Source organism: Carcharodon carcharias, chromosome 7, assembly GCF_017639515.1.
Source record: "Carcharodon carcharias isolate sCarCar2 chromosome 7, sCarCar2.pri, whole genome shotgun sequence".
Lineage (NCBI taxonomy): Eukaryota > Metazoa > Chordata > Chondrichthyes > Lamniformes > Lamnidae > Carcharodon > Carcharodon carcharias.
This window is the reverse complement of record NC_054473.1, coordinates 73,062,708-73,078,150: the sequence shown is the minus strand read 5'-3', so window position 1 is coordinate 73,078,150 and position 15,443 is coordinate 73,062,708. Positions and strand designations below refer to the sequence as shown.

Here is a 15,443-nt window from a genome sequence, read left to right as displayed (position 1 = left end):
CTGTATGCAACGCCATGATTGAATCTACCTCCATTATTCTCTCAGGCACTGCAATCCAGATCCTAACTACTCGCTGCGTAAAGATGTTTTTCCTCAAGTTGCTGCCACTGTGTGCCAGTGGTGCAGGAAGTGAATGTTAAGATGGTGGATAGGGTGCCAATCAAGCAGGCCACTTTGTCCTGGATGGAATCAAGCTTCTTGAATAATTTATTTTTGAATAAATGCAGTTCTATAGTAAGCTGTTAATGAAAGGGTCCATTACCATAGCCCTCCACTACATGAGCATTTAGACTTGTTACTTACCAGTGTCATTAAGAGATCACTGTTGATCTGTGCGTTGTATTCTCGAATCTTGGATTCGATTTCATCTCGTGAAAGAACTTGCTTCTTCCAATCAATGTGCTCATCCTGTGGAGCAACAAAAAATTTTATAAGTTATACTCCTATCAACAGGCCACAGGGTTTCTATTAATATGTGTTGGGATGATGAGGGACAGGAGACACAGACAGCATGGGCCGGGAGACAGATATTTCTTTATTTCACTTCACAATTCCAATTTTTTCCCATGGCTACTTGGTTCTGTTGGTTCAAGTCTATATATTGCACTGTATTGGCACATTGCTCAGGTAGCCAATTCCAAATATACAAATCCAGGAGAGGGTCAACAGTCTGATTGGCCTTGAGTAGAATCAAAGCCAAGACCAATCCTGTTTGTATCCAGCAAGTATCACTGCATGGTGATCAGGAGCAGCAGCACTGGCTGATTCTCTCCCCTTACTAAAATCAGTTCATTCAAAACAGAGGGGGGATTAATTCTGGGCTTGTGTGTTTTCTGACTCTGCACCTGACCAGGAAATACCTTTGATGAAACTCTCTTTTTCTCATCCTTAACATGCATATGCACTTTGGGAGGTCATCAGTGATCAATGCAGTTATCTATTTAAATTCAATATTTACTGAAGGATTTTTGCTCATCTTTTCCATCCACTAACAACAAAAATTTGCAGTTATGTAGTGCCTTTAATATAATAAAACATCCCAAGGGGCTTCACAGCATCGTTATCAGACAAAAACTGATACTGAGCCAAAGAACAAGACCTTAGGACATGTGACCAAAAGCTTGGTCAAACAGCTAAATCTTAAAGGAGAAGAGAGGTGAAAAGTCAAAGAGGTTTGGGCTGAGAATTCTAGAGCTTCTTCAGCTTCTCTCGGACTGTCACAGAAAGATTTGCACACAGGCTTCTCGTAACTGCTGTCAATATTTCCCTATAGTTGACTCATAGTGGTGGGGTGGGGGTTTCATGAGAGGTTACTGCCTTCATGAAGACTCCATTGACCTTTACCTAAGGAACATTCATTCATGGAGGGGAGACGATGGCATAGTAGTAATTTCACTGGACTATTAATCCAAAGGCCCACGCTAATGAACTAGGGACACAGGTTCAAATGGGAGCTGGTCGAATTTAACTTGAATTAATAATCTTGAATTGAAACCATTGTTGTAAAACCCATCCATAGGGGAGGAAATTTGCTTCTTACCTGTCTGGCCTACATGTGACTCCACAGCAATGTGTTTGACTCCTGACTGCCCTCTGAAACAGCCTAGCAAGTCACTTAGTTCAAGGATAATTAGAGATGGGCAGCAAATGCTGACCTTGGCAGTGATGCCCACATCACAAAAAAGAATAAAAGAAAAAAAAATTGTGACATTGGATCCTCCACATGGCTCGTGGATTAACAACATTTGATCAAAAAAAAGTTAAGGTGCTTTCCAGTTGTTTTGCTTACACTGCGGGGAAGCCCAATTTATACCATCTGTGCTCATGCTCAAATTGACCCAACAGCTGCTGAAGGATTCAGGAAGGAAAAGAGGTGCTTGATGGTTTCTGTCAACATCTTCAGGCTATGTCAAACATCTCTCAGAGGGACCATCACTGACAGGAAAAGTTACGTCCTGTTCATCTAATATAGTCATCATGAGATTGCTTATCCCTACTCCCATCACCCTTACAAAGCAAATTAACTGAATGTATTTTTGTTCTATGGCACTGGAAGCCTGAAGGCACATCTTAGTCCAGAGACCATGCTAAGAGCACATGAAACTTGGATCTCCCAAAATGTCACAAAAGGAGCCATTTTTCCACCTCTCCTTGTCACATATTCCCTGGAAGAGCTGTTCGTACAGAAGCTGAGAGTGATGGATTGTGGCTGGAATCCATAATGTCACAGCAGAAGTTGGTTTCATGCAAAATATCTTTTCCCAGGCTTTCTTTAAGCAGCAACAATTTGCATTCATATAGTGCCTTTAACATTGTAAAAGGTCCAAAAGTACTTCACAGCAGGTTTATCAAACAAAATTTGACACTGATCCATATAGACATCAGGACAGGTGACAAGAGCTAGGTTTTAAGGAATGTCTAAAAGAAGGAAGAAAAACTAGAGAGGCAGAGAGGGAGTTCCAGAGCTTGGGGCCTAGGTAGGCACGGCCATTAATGGTAAAGCAATTAAAATTGGGGATGCTCAAAGGATCAATTCTTAAATGTAAAATACTGAGGCAATTGAAGCTCCAGTAGGCAGCCTCCTCCTGTTATTACACTTTGAATTCTGTAGAATATATTTCTTTAATAAGTACCATGTTATAGATTCTGCCTTATTTTCACTCTCTTCACAACATCCGCAATGCACCAGGAATCCAATTCCTCCACTGTAACAGGCCAACTGGTCTTTTTTCATTTTGGCTTTTTTTATAGTTTCCTTCTATAGTGCTGCTGCAGAGCAAATTATCAACAGAACATCAGAAAGACCCAGAATAAGAGAAGGCCATGCTGCCCATCAGGTCTGCCCCACCTGGATTCCAGCTCTGACTATTCCATTATGGAATCCCCTCAACACTACACCTTGGTTGTATATTTTAAGGTACAGTACAAGCTGGAGCAAGACTTGTTTAAAGAGTAAAGTGCTCTAGGCATCACAATTTCTATCCTTTGGTTTAGTCTGAGTTAAATAGTTAGCAAGTGAATTTCCACAAGGTGAGTTTGTGCTCCTGAACATTTGCTCCCACTTTGACAAGTGTGAATGAGGTCAGTCGGAGCTCAACAGGCAGATTGCAGGGACTCAGGAGAAGCATTTTGATGGCAGATATAAGGCAGCTGCCACCCGGTTTACCTGCCTAGAAAAATCTCCTGCACCATTTATACACTGCTAGTGTGCTGAATATGGTGAGGAAAACTTGCGTTTATATATAGAGCTGCTGTTTCATTAGGTACAAAATGGTGAACCAGAACCTATGACAGCAAGACTGGACTGTTGACCATGACTTGGAAAACAAGAGTGTGAGGGGGTTTGGGGGATGCATTGGAGAGAACCTAATTAAAATATTAATGTATGCAGCATTCTCCAGATCAATTTGCAATGTTCTACTGCCATTATGTACCATTAGAGTCTGGTTAAAATTCAGGATATGAAATACACTATTTCTATTCATTATCCCATTGATGAACAAGGCATGAAGGTTGTTGGTATTTGCTTGATTTTGTCAAAGCATTAGAGTTATGATAAATGCAGCCGAGGTACAGATCAGCCATGATATAACCGAATGGCAGAACATTAGAACAGATGAAGGCCATTCAGTCCTTTGAGCCTGCACTGCCATTCAATTAGATCACAGCTGATCTGTACCTTTTCTCCATCTAGCCACCTTAGCTCAATGCCCCCTAATACTCTTTCCTAACAAAAATCCACCAATCTCAGTTTTGACAACTTCAATTGTTTAAGGCCAGTATATCCTTCCTAAGATGCAGTGAACAGAATTGAACAGGCTAGAGGGGCTGAATGGCCTACATCTGTTCCTATGTTCCTAAAATTCTCAATCTTTAACAGCCTTGAAAGAACATATTTTTACATAGCACCTTCCACATCCTCTGGATATCCTCAAGCATTTCACAGCAAAGCCAACTTCCACAGCAAAGCTCCACAAACAGCAATGATTTGAATGATAGGTTATTCTTCTTTTTGGTAGTGTTTGTCAGGGGATGACACTTAGCCAGGACATCATAGCTCTCAACTCTTCGAAAAATGCCATATGTCCATCTGAACAGTAGACGGGGGCCTCAGTTTAACACTACATCTAGATAGCTCACCTGACAATGTAGCACTCCCTCAGTACTGCACTGAATTGTCAGCTTAGCAAATATACTCAATTACTTAAGTATCTAGAAGGATTTAGCAATTCTGGGTCCAAGGTATATTTCAGGCTCACGTATTCCATATCCACCATGTAGCCTTCCCAAAGAATGCCGGGGGCTAAGACTTCGCTCTACAGCCGGGATTTCCCAGCGTGTCGTGGTGGGATCCTCCATGAGAGATTTGGCGGCCCAACCAAAAGTCCATTGAGCTTCGGTAGGCCTGGACATTCCCAGCAGTGGGCGGAGCCAGAACATCCCACCCTATATTTTTAAAAAATATATATGTATCATCCTGGTTAATTTATAAGAGTATTTTTCTTAAAAACCGGACAAAGGCTTTAAACTAACTAAGCCATGACTGGCTATGACTCACACAAAAGGAATTTTTGGCCTTCAGAACAGCAGCAACCTCATTGTCTTTAAAGAGGTGCTTATGCCCCCTATGACTGCAGAGATCAAATCCCAAGGAATTGTACAAAGACCATTTACATTTCTAAGGCCAGGCTCTGGAGACCATCTGTCTTGCAAGGACAAAGGACCCTGAAACCTCTTTTTGAAATTAGTAATAGATGAAACTCAAAAATCCAGACAAGGAATATACGTCCTTTGTCTAACCAAGGTGGAGAAGTGGGAGTCATGTCACATGACACACTCCCCAAGCCGCTAGAACCTGTAATATTGCTTTGCGGAGCTGAAAAAGGCAGTATGCCATCTTCCATCAACCAAACAGCAACAGAACCAGAGCTTTCTCCAGATTTACATTGCCTGGCCCCCATCTACTAGAACTTGTGTACAGCACCTACAAGACTAAATCATCTCCATGTGCCTATCCCATCGTGGATGTCATTTCTACTGGAAAAGTGGATTATCCAGCATCCATCTTCAACCTGTTGACTCTGTGAAAGAATGCACCATTGGACTTTGATTTTGGACTCACATAAAACAATAATTCCTATCTTTTCTCTGGTCTTTGCCCTGAACCTCATTCTTTCCTTCATCCCTCTATTATTGTATAAATGTACCGACTCCCACATTTTGAATGTGTAAAAATAAACTAACCCTTTTAGTTCACCTTATTTCGAGTTTGCCGTAGGGTTATTCATAGAGAATTGTATCACACCAAAACTGAGGGGTTGGAAAAATACACCATCACATATAAACGGGGGAAATTAAAAGTCAAGGTGAGATGAGAGTGACTACCCTTGACATCAAGGCAGCATCTGACCAAGTGTTGCATCAGGAAGCCCTAGCAAAACTGGAGTCAATGAGAATCAGTGGGAAAGCTTTCTGCAGTTGGAGTCATACCTATCACAAAGGAAGATGGTTGTGGTTGTTGGAGGGGAATCATCTCAGTTCCAGGATATCACTGCAGGAGTTCCTCAGGGTAGTGTCCTAGGTAGTGTCCATCTTCAGCTGCCTCATCAATGACCTTCCTTCCATCATAAGGTCAGAAGTGGGGATGTTCGCTGATGATTGCACAATGTTCAGCAACATTCATGATGACTCAGATACTGAAGCAGTTCATGTCCAAATGCAGCAAGACCTGGACAATATCCAGGCTTGGGCTGACAAGAAGCAAGTAACATTCACGTCACACAAATGCCAGGCAATGACCATCTCCAACAAGAGAAAATCTAACCATCGCCCCTTGACATTCAATGGCATTGCCATCACTGAATCTCCCACTGTCAACATCCTGGGGGGGTTACCATTGACCAGATACTGAACTGGACTAGCCATATGTACTACATGTGTCACTGTGGCTACAAGAGCAGGTCAGAGGCTAGGAATCCTATGGCGAGTAACTCACCTCCTGACTCCCCAAAGCCTGTCCACATCTACAAGGCACAAATCAGGAGTATGATGGAATACTCTCCACTTGCTTGGATGAGTACAGCTCCCATAACACTCAAGATGCTGGACACCATCCAGGACAAAGCAGCCAACTTGATTGGCACCCTATCCACAAACATTCACTCCCTCCACCACTGACGCACAGTGATAGCAATGTGTACCATCTACGAGATGCACTGCAGGAACTCACCAAGGCGCCTTAGACAGCACCTTCCAAACCCACCACCACTACCATCTAGAAGGTCAAGGGCAGCAGACACAGGGTGCGTAGGCCTGAATAGCACTCCAGCTGCTGAGTTAGGCAATGAGTAAAGACTTGTGATTTGAGGAGGGTTGTGAAGGTAGCAATGGAACCTCAGAGAATAGAGACACAAGCACATTTCCCAAAACCCCTACTGTGTTATAGTTAGTCGTGAAAAGGACCAGCTATTTTCTCCAGACCTCAGACTCCTGTAGGTATACAATGATCTCGAAACAACCTGTACCATTTTAACAGGAAACACATTAATCACCTACCTTCGACAGAACCTTCCAAACCCGCAACCTCTACCACCCAGAAGGACAAGGGCAGCAGACAGATGGGAACACCACCACCTCCAAGCCTCTCATCATCCTGACTGGGAAATATATCGCCGTTCCTTCACTGTTGCTGGGTCAAAATCCTGGAACTCCCTCCCTAACAGCACTGTGGGTGTATCTACACCACATGGTCTGCAGCTGTTCAAAAAGGCAGGCTCATCACTAACCTCTCAAGGGCAGCTAGGGATGAGCAATAAATGCTGGCCCAGCCAGTGACACCCACATCCCATGAATGAATAAAAAAAAACACTTTTCTGTTTACAGACGGATGGTGAGAGAAGAAATCTGGACTGTTTAAATTAACCGCCCTCCTGTCTGTAATAGAAGGCAACTTAACAATGCACCAAGGAGGAAGAAAGCTCATCTGATTCATTCTTTCTAAGAAACTGCAGGAAAAACTGAAGGCAACATTTTGGAACTCTTCTGGTTCCCTGCTATAAGCATTTTGTCATTTAGTATTTTGCCTGTTTTTGTTTCATGAATTATTTTTAATTTGGGCTAGCAAAGGGCAACTTAATGTTTTTGGAGGAAAGTAATGGTTATTCCTGAAATGCTAACCTGTCTGTCCTCTTTAGACTCCAAGTGATTTTCTGAATATTTTCAGCATTTTCTGTTTTGACACTAGTCAGGGGGGTAATTTTGACTTCTGGCAATGGTGTAAAAAAGGCAATAGCTGCCCATTAGACAGCTCTGTCAATCAGGTCAAAATTACTCCCGAAGTGTGATCCCAAGTAGAATGGACTTCTGGAGGGATTCCTTTTCCTGACTGGCATCCAGTAATCTAAGCGGGCCTTTTTATGCATTCTCGGCAATACAGGATCAGGCTCACAGTGATTTTCTATATAGTGGAATTTCCTGCTGGCCCTCAGTCTAGACTGACATGAAGAAAGGCCTCTTGGACTCAACACCAGAGGGCTGCTGAGACTGGAGTTACATCAGGTTAAGAGTCAGCACTTACAAGAATAGAGGTGCAACAAGTTATCATTGCTACAGTTAAAAAGAGATATAAACACCTTTACATGTTTGAGAGAGGACATCAATACTCTATGTGAAAAACCCACATCTCATCAACATTACATATCTGACAGATCTAGATCACATAAATGCTACACAAAAGATCCACAGTCCATCAACACAACACATGTGCAAGAGGTCCAGATCCCATTAAAGCTACACTTGAGATATCCAGATCCCATCAATGCCATAGGCATGAGAGAAATCCAGATCCATTATGCTACATGTGTGAGAAATGCAGATCCTTTGCTACATGTATGAGATTTCCAGAATCAATTAACACTACATGCATGAAAGATCTAGATCACTTGAACACTACATGCTTATGAGAGATCCAGTACTAATGAAGTAGAAACCTCGGTCCTGGTGCCTGTGCATGTGAGATTTGATTCCAATGCATTAACCTGGTGCCATCTTCCAGTGTGAGTGACACAGATTTAATCCATTTGAGACAGGCCTGATTATTAACATCCCTAATTTACTTAATTGGCAATGCTTTAACTTTCAAAATGCAATTAACTCCATCAAAAAAAAATCAGAAGTATAGAACCCGTCACCAGTGTAAAAGAGCCTTTGACTAACGATCACCCAGAGCTACACTGTAACCCTGAAGAGTTGAGGAGAGGCCAGAAGAACAGGGAGGTGAGGAGAAGAAATACAGACAGGGGAGGGAAGTGGGGAAAGAGCTAAAAGCTCAGATCAAAGCTTTTTTTACAAAAAGTTTTGTTAAACATCTTGAATGAGAAAAATGTTCAAAGGTGAAATCTTCTAAACTTTCCCAGCACACTGGGAGGAGAAAGGAAGGAAGCCAAGAGTTTTCTGATATGGATTGGTTATGCAGAGTGCACATTCAAATCCTCACACTGGAATCAGCCAGGAAGCTTCCCACGCTGACTGTCTGCTGACTGCCTGTGTTCAGCCTGCTTACAGACCACACTTCCGGCTTCCATCATAAAACAACTAAGCATTAGATCATCGCATTCCAAGGGGGGGTTGGGTAGTCCACGTGGAACACCCTCCTGTTGCCTGGCATCCTTTAGTCTGTATACTGTACAACAACCCTGTTAATCACGCTAGCCTTACCTTCTCACATTGAACTGGAATTTAATCGGGCTGTGGTCACAACAGAAGAATCTTTAGAAACAGGAAAAGATCATTCGGCCCGACTAAACCTGAAACTTTCTGATGGGTCTAGGCCATCTACCCACCATCCCAATGACCTTTCTCTGGTCAATTATTATAAGGGCAGTGTTGAGCCTTAGTGAAGGGCTAACAACACAAGAGAAAATATCTAACTCAACAGGACTTTACAAAGGATTCCCCAAATGAAAATGACACTGCTGTCTGTGAGAGAGAGCACGAGTGAGAGCAGAGAGAGCCACTATTCGCTGTGGTCCTGCACAGTCTATCTGTCCTCAACACCCAGCACGATTCGGCTTGGCACAAGCTCTTTCCCCTTATCATACTTTTGACACCTTAACATGTGGAATGTGTCTCAGATGCAGACTAGACAGTAGATAATCTATATTGTACACGTCTGTCTACTTTTCCTTTCTCCCTGGTGACAGCACATCGCCATAGAGATTGTAACCACCAATTGGTTATCCCCATTATGTGGTGTCCTGATCTAATGAGCTCAGTGGTATAACATGTTATAGGTCCTCCAGTACCTGGTGTGTTACTGAACTATGAGGATCAGAATGTCCCAGGTTTAATCCCTGCCCTATGCTAGGCCAGCGCATCTCATGGGTGGGGGTTCCACCACCATCCACAACCTTAGCGGTCCTGGTTTTCCAAGAGGGGAAAGAAAAATAAATCAGCTGGGCTTCTTTCTTTGGTTATTCCCACAGGGAAGTAGGAGTGTGAGTGTCAGGTGAAAACAGTATCTAGCTTAGTTGTGTGACAGAGCCACTCCAGGGGATTAATTTACCTGTCAAATCACCTAAAACGACCAAATCCTTTCCTTCTATTAAACCCTCTACCATTAGCTCTGTTTCGTTCTCAGACCCGCTACTGTTCACTCTGTTTCTTTATTAAACCCTCTGCCACTCAGTCCCTTTCTGTCTCAAACCCTCTGTCTTCCCCTTATATGAAACACCTTGGGGTACAACGATGTTTAGAATGCTATACAAATGCAAGTTGTTGATATGGATTGAGGACAGTATTCTACTGGCTTTGATGCCACTGCAGTTGGTGGCCCCTCTAATATTTATTACCCTGCATCACTGAGAATACACTACTTGGGCACAGGACTCAGGCAGGGGGATATTGTCCTGCATGACTGCAGCAGTCAAGGGAGAAAGATCAAAGGGAGAACTGGAGCCAGTGCTGTGCAACAAAACCTCAGTGTAATAAGGCCTTAACTCTCGCTGTACAGTTCCATGACCTGACTGCAATTCATCTTGAAACAAAAACCTTAATTAGCACCGTCTGTGAGGACATTGTGTCTTGAGTCAGGCCAGTTACTTAGTAACTTACTTTCTAAATCTCAAGTGAGCTGGCCAAAAGAATGTCATTTGGAAACTCCAGTTTGGTTGTTTGAAGTTTTGTCCCATTTAAAGAAATGAACTGATATTAAACACAGAGTCAATCAGTTCTAAAATTACAGGAGGGAGCTTGGGCATCATGAGCCTGCTTGAATTTCACAAGGGGTCCTAAGAATGCCATAGAGAAGTACACCTAAAGCCATGATAGGCAGCAATATTTTTTTGACAATCATCAAAGCACTGGGTCAGAGGTCAAAGGTCAAGAGTCAGTACAGGTCAATCACTCCAGTTATCTGTCTCTTTCTGAAACATTTTAATTTTTCCACAACACCCCCACCCCCAACCTTTCCCTAGGCAAGGCTTCTACACATCTTAACTGCTCACAGTGACAAGAACAAGCTATGGACTGTAACACTCCCGGGATCTCCTCCCATTTGCACCTCTCCCCCAACACCATCGCCCCCCCGACCCCGCAAAACCTACCCCAGGCTCCCTTCACTGCCATACTCTCCCTTCTCTTTAGCCCACCTGTTCCACTCTACACCAGTTTTTTCAACCCCTTTCCTCTCCACATCTCCCCATACTCTGCCAACTCTCCAGCTCCCTCAATACTCCTCCAGAGCCCCTTTCCCAACTCTCCTCCTCACTCCTCTCCTCTTCATCTCCCTTCACCTCTATAACCCGCCACGTTGCCCTCCCCTTCTTCTCCTCCCCTTCAAATTCCCACTATTCCCTTCCACCCGCATCTCCAACACCCTAACTCACTCCTCACCCCACCCCCCACCTCGCCTCCTCACCCCACCCCCCACCTCGCCTCCTCACCCCACCCACCTTGCCTCCTCACCCCACCCCCCACCTCGCCTCCTCACCCCACCCACCTCGCCTCCTCACCCTGCCCCCAGCTCACCTCCTCACCCCGCCCCCAGCTCGCCACCTCACCCTGCCCCCACCTCGCCTCCTCACCCTGCCCCCACCTCGCCTCCTCACCCCGCCCCCACCTCGCCTCCTCACCCCTTCACCCTGTCTCCAATTCACCTCCTCATCCCCTCACCACCTCCCCAACTCACCTCCTCACTACCTCATCAGATCCCCAACTCACCTCCACATCTTTTGTCCCTCTTTCCTCCTCACGCCACTCCCCAGCTCTCCTCCACAGCCCTCGTCCCTCTCTATTCCCCCTCACCCATGCCTTGAGCTCACAATAACTCACCTTGTACTTCCTGGGTTTCTTGATGAAGGAGGTCCTGGCAGTGAAGAACTGTTCAAACTCTGAGTCTTCCTCCTGACTGCAGTAACCACTGCTGCTAGTACTGGTCCACGTCATCTGGAACAACGAGGAGAGGCAGGGAAGGAGAAAATTGGAAAAAAAAGATAACCTACTGAAAGTGGAGGAAAGCTGACCTCAACTGCCTGTTAAAGCTCTTGCACAAAAAGCCCTGTCCTCTACGTGGATAAGGAAGCCCTCACTGTTACTGTCTCACTCTGGTCGCTCCTGTATTGTCTCAGCTCAGTGCTGGGGGTTTTCTCTCGCTCTGCCAGCCGTTGAAATTGGAAAGTACACACACTGCAGATCTCCAGAGCTGATTTGCTGGTGGGAAAGGGCTGGGAATGTGTGATCTAATCCGGTTCCGCCCCCTTCCTGCCTTTTACGTGCAATCCCACTGATTTCATCCTCCAACTATTCCAACTGCCAAATATAGCTGCTTTAACCCCTGCCATGCCAAGCTGCTCTAAAAGGCACAGACCAAACCTTTCACAGGCGTGCTAAACAGAGCTTTAAATAGAAAGCAGTACAAGAAAACCAAAATGGGAGGGGGATGGGAAGGAGATGGAAGAGAAAAAAGGGGTGGGAGGAAAGGAGGAGTAGCGGGAGGGAGGGGATGGGGAGAGAAAAAATGGAGCAGGAGGGGAGGTAGGGGGAAAGGGGAGAGGGAGGGGTGGGGATAGTGAGGGAGATGGAGGAGGGGAAAAGAGGAAAGGGAGGGTGGAGGAGGGAGAGAGGGTGGAAATAGAGGGGGAGGGGGAGGCAGGGAGGGAAGGGCGAGGAGGAAGAGGAGGAGAGGGGGATGGTTAGGTTGGGGAGCAAATAAAGGGAATGAAAGGGGGATGGAGGGAGGAGAGGGGAGAGGATGGAGGGGACGGGGCATGGAGGGAGGAGAGGGGAGGGGCATGGAGGGAGGAGAGGCGAGGGAGGAGAAGGGAGGGGGAGCAAAGAGGGGGAAGATGGAGAGAGGAGAGGGGACGGCGAGGGGGAGGGAAACGAGGGGGAGGGAGGTGAGGGGGAGGGAGTGAGAGGGAAGGGAGGACGATGAGGGCGTGGATAGAGGGGCGTGGGAGGGGGTATTGTGGGGATCGATTAGGGAGAGGGAGGAGGAAAGGGGGAGGGAGAGGGGAAAAAGGGAGGGTGTGGAGGGAGGAAGGGGAGAAGGGGCAGAGGGAGAGGGGAAGGGGGGAGGGATGGGAAGGGAGAGGGGAAGGGGGGAGGGAAGAGGGAAGGTGGAGGGAGGGGGGAGGGAGGGGGGAAAGGGGGGTAAGGGGAGGGAGGGAGGGGGAAAGGGGGGAAGAGGGGGGAAGGGGGTGGGAGGGAGGGGGAGGGAGAGGGTGTAAAGGGGAGGGAGGGACGAAGGAGGGGAAGGGGGAGGAAGGGAAGGGAAAAGGAGGAGGGGGGAGGGGAAAAGGAGGAGGGAGGGGGAGGGGAAAAGGGGGAGGGAGGGAGGGGGTAAAGGGGGAGGGGGAGGGGGAAGGGGGAGGGAGGGAGGGGGAAAGGGGGAGAGAGGGGGAAAGAGGAGGGAGGGGGGAAAAGAGGGAGGGGGAAGGGGGAGGGGGAAGGGGAGGGAGGGGGAAAAAAGGGAGGGAGGGAGGGGAAGAAGGATGGAGAGAGGGAGGGGGTGGATGGAGGGAGGGAGGGGGGAAGGGGGAGAGAGGGAGGGGGGAAAGCTGAGGGGGGAAGGGGGATGGAGGTATGGAGGGGGAAGGGGGAGGGAGGGAAAAGGGGAGGGGGAAAAGGGGGAGGGAGGGGGGAAGGGGAGGTAGGGAGGGATCGAAAAAGAGGGAGCGTGGGAAGGGGGAAGGAGAGAGGGGGAAAGGGGGAGGGAGGGGGGAAAGGGGGAGGGAGGGAGGGGGGAAGGGGGAGGGAGGGGGGGGAAAGGGGGAAGGAGGGAGGGAGGGAGGGGGGAAAAGGGGGAGGGGATGGAGGGAAAGAGTGAGGAGGGAGGGGGTGGAGGGAAATGGGGAGGGTGGGAGGGGGTGGAGGGAAAGGGGGAGGGAAAGGGGAGGAGGAGGGAGGGGGGAAAGGTGGAAAGGGGGAGGGAGGGAGGTGGGGGAAAAGGGGGAGGGAGGGAGGGAGGGGGAAAAGGGGGAGAGAGCGAGGGGGGAAAGGGGGAGGAAGGGAGGGGGAAGGGGCGGGGGAGGGAGGGGGGAAAGGGGGAGGCAGGGAGGGGGGGAAAGGTGGAGGGAGGGGAGAAAAGGGGGAGGGAGGGGAGAAAATGGGGAGGGAGGGGGAAAGGGGGAGGGAGGGAGGGATGGGGGGAAAGGGAGAGGGAGGGAGAGGGGAAAAGGGGGAGGGAGGGAGTGGGGGAAAAGGGGGAAGGAGGGAGGGAGGTGGGGGGAAAGGGGGAGGGAAATGGGAGGGAGGGGGTGGAGGGAAATGGAGAGGGGGAGGGAGGGGGGAAAGGGGGAGGGATGGAGGAAAGGGGGAGGGAGGGGGGAAAAGGGGGAGGGAGGGAGGGGGAAAGGAGGAGGGAGGGAGGTGGGGGAAAAGGGGGAGGGAGGGGGGAAAAGGGGGAGGGAGCGAGGGGGGAAAGGGGGGAGTGAGGGAGGGGGAAGGGGGAGGGAGGGGGGAAAGGGGTGGGGAAAGGGGAGGGGGAGGAGGGGGAAAGGGGAGGCAGGGTGGGGGGGAAAGGGGGAGGGAGGGGAGAAAAGGGGGAAGGAGGGGGGCAAGGGGGTGGGAGAGAGGGGGGGAAATGGGGAGGGAGGGAGGGGGGAAAGGGGAGAGAGGGAGGGAGGGGGGAAAAGGGGGAGGGAAGGAGGCGGGGGAAAAGGGGAGGGAAAGGGGGAGGGAGGGAGGGATGGAGGGAAAGGGGAGGGAAATGGGGAGGGAGAGACGGAAAGGGGGAGGGAGGGGGGAAAGGGGGAGGGAGGGAGGAAGGGGGTAAAGGGAGAGGGAGGAGGGGGGAAGGGGGAGGGGGGAAAGGGGGAGGGAGGGAGATGGGGGAAAAGGGGGAGGGAGGGAGGTGGGGGAAAAGGGGTAGGGAGGGAGGGGGGCAGGGGGAGGGAGGGAAGGGGGAAAAGGGGGAGGAAGGGAGGGCGGAAAAGGGGGAGGAAGGGAGGGCAGAAAAGGGGGAGGGAGGGGGGAAAGGCAGAGGGAGGGAGGGGTGGAGGGAAAGGGGGAGGGAGGGAAAGGGGGAGGGGTGGAGGGAAAGGGGGAGGGAAAGTGGGACGGAGGGAGGGAAAGGGGGAGGGATGAAGGGGGTAAAGGTGGAGGGAAGAAGGGAGGGGGAAAGGGGGAGGGGGGTGAAAGGGGGAGGGAAGGATGGAGGGAGGAGGGGAAAGGGGGAGGGAGGGAGGGGGGAAAGGCAGAGGGAGGGAGGGGGTGTAGGGAAAGGGGGAGGGAGGGAGGTGGGGGAAAAGGGGGAGGGAGGGGGGAAGGGGGAGGGAGGGAAAGGGGGTGGGAGGGGGGAAAGGGGGAGGGAGGAAGGGAGGGGGGGAAAGGGGGAGGGAGGGAGGGGGAAAGAGGGAGGGGGGAAAAGAGGGAGGGAGGGAGGGGGGAAGAAGGATGGAGGGAGGGAGGGGGTGGATGGAGGGAGGGGGGAAAGGGGGAGGGAGGGGGGGAAAGGGGTAGGGAGGGAGGGAGGGGGATGGAGGGGGAAAGGGGAAAGAGGAATGGAGGGGGGAAAGGGGGAGGGAGGGAAAAGGGGGAGGGGGAAAGGGGGAGGGGGGAAAGGGGAGGAGCGAGGGAGGGGGTGGAGGGAAACGGGGAGGGAGGGAGGGAAAGGGGGAGGGAGGGGGATGTAAAGGGGGAGGGAGGGAAAGGGAGAGGGAGGAGGGGAGAAAGGGGGAGGGGGGAAAGGGGGAGGGAGGGAGGTGGGGGAAAAGGGGGAGGGAGCGAGGGGGGAAAGGGGGGAGGGAGGGAGAGGGGAAAGGCGGAGGGAGGGAGGGGGTGGAGGGAAAGGGGGAGGGAGGGAGGGAGGGGGTGTAGGGAAGGGGGAGGGAGGGATGGAGGGGGTGGAAGGAAAGGGGGAGGGAGGGAGGGGGGAAAGGGGAGGGAGGAAGGGAGGGGGAAAGGGGGAGGGGGTGAAAGGGGGGGAGGGAGGGAGGTGGGGAAAG

At 49.7% G+C, this 15,443-nt stretch overlaps 1 protein-coding gene across 3 annotated transcripts in view; it reads right to left on the bottom strand.

The window, feature by feature from the left end:
- rassf1 (Ras association domain family member 1) overlaps positions 1–15,443 on the bottom strand; it is a 93,978-nt gene that overhangs the window by 9,692 nt on the left and 68,843 nt on the right. The window contains exons 3-4 of one of the 3 annotated variants that reach the window (XM_041191497.1): positions 11,329–11,442; positions 304–408 (exon numbers count right to left, since the gene is read on the bottom strand). In XM_041191497.1, the coding sequence (XP_041047431.1) occupies positions 304–408; positions 11,329–11,442 (219 nt within the window). Of the gene's footprint in view, positions 1–303; positions 409–8,715; positions 8,947–11,328; positions 11,443–15,443 lie in introns of those variants that run through there. The other 2 variants (XM_041191499.1, XM_041191498.1) reach the window with 2 other exon arrangements.